At 45.3% G+C, this 285-nt stretch overlaps 1 protein-coding gene across 1 annotated transcript in view; it reads right to left on the reverse strand.

The window, feature by feature from the left end:
• Positions 1–285, reverse strand: part of LOC119588909 — a 4,582-nt gene that overhangs the window by 554 nt on the left and 3,743 nt on the right. The window contains exon 7 of the mRNA XM_037937529.1: positions 11–128. Within this exon, the coding sequence (XP_037793457.1) occupies positions 11–128 (118 nt within the window). The remainder of the gene's footprint in view (positions 1–10; positions 129–285) is intronic.

Raw genomic sequence — 285 nt, forward strand, 5'->3', positions numbered from 1 at the left:
GCAAACAGACCTCCTGAAGAAGATTTGGGGGTTTGGAAAAATTCATTCCGGGGGCGTTGGCCAGATGCCACTGCAGGTGCTTCTTTAAAGTAGCTTCAGGGATGCTTTCCATCGTTATGCTTCTTCTCCTGTGACGAAACCTTGCAACATTTTATTTTGTTGGTGTATTGTCAGGTACTCCCTGATCCCCTACAGCCATGACTGTAAAGGAAAGTCGGCTTTAGTATTTAAAAATACTCGGGTGTTTTTATTCTTTGCGGTCGTCCGGGCACATGAGTGTTGAAC

Source organism: Penaeus monodon, chromosome 24, assembly GCF_015228065.2.
Source record: "Penaeus monodon isolate SGIC_2016 chromosome 24, NSTDA_Pmon_1, whole genome shotgun sequence".
Lineage (NCBI taxonomy): Eukaryota > Metazoa > Arthropoda > Malacostraca > Decapoda > Penaeidae > Penaeus > Penaeus monodon.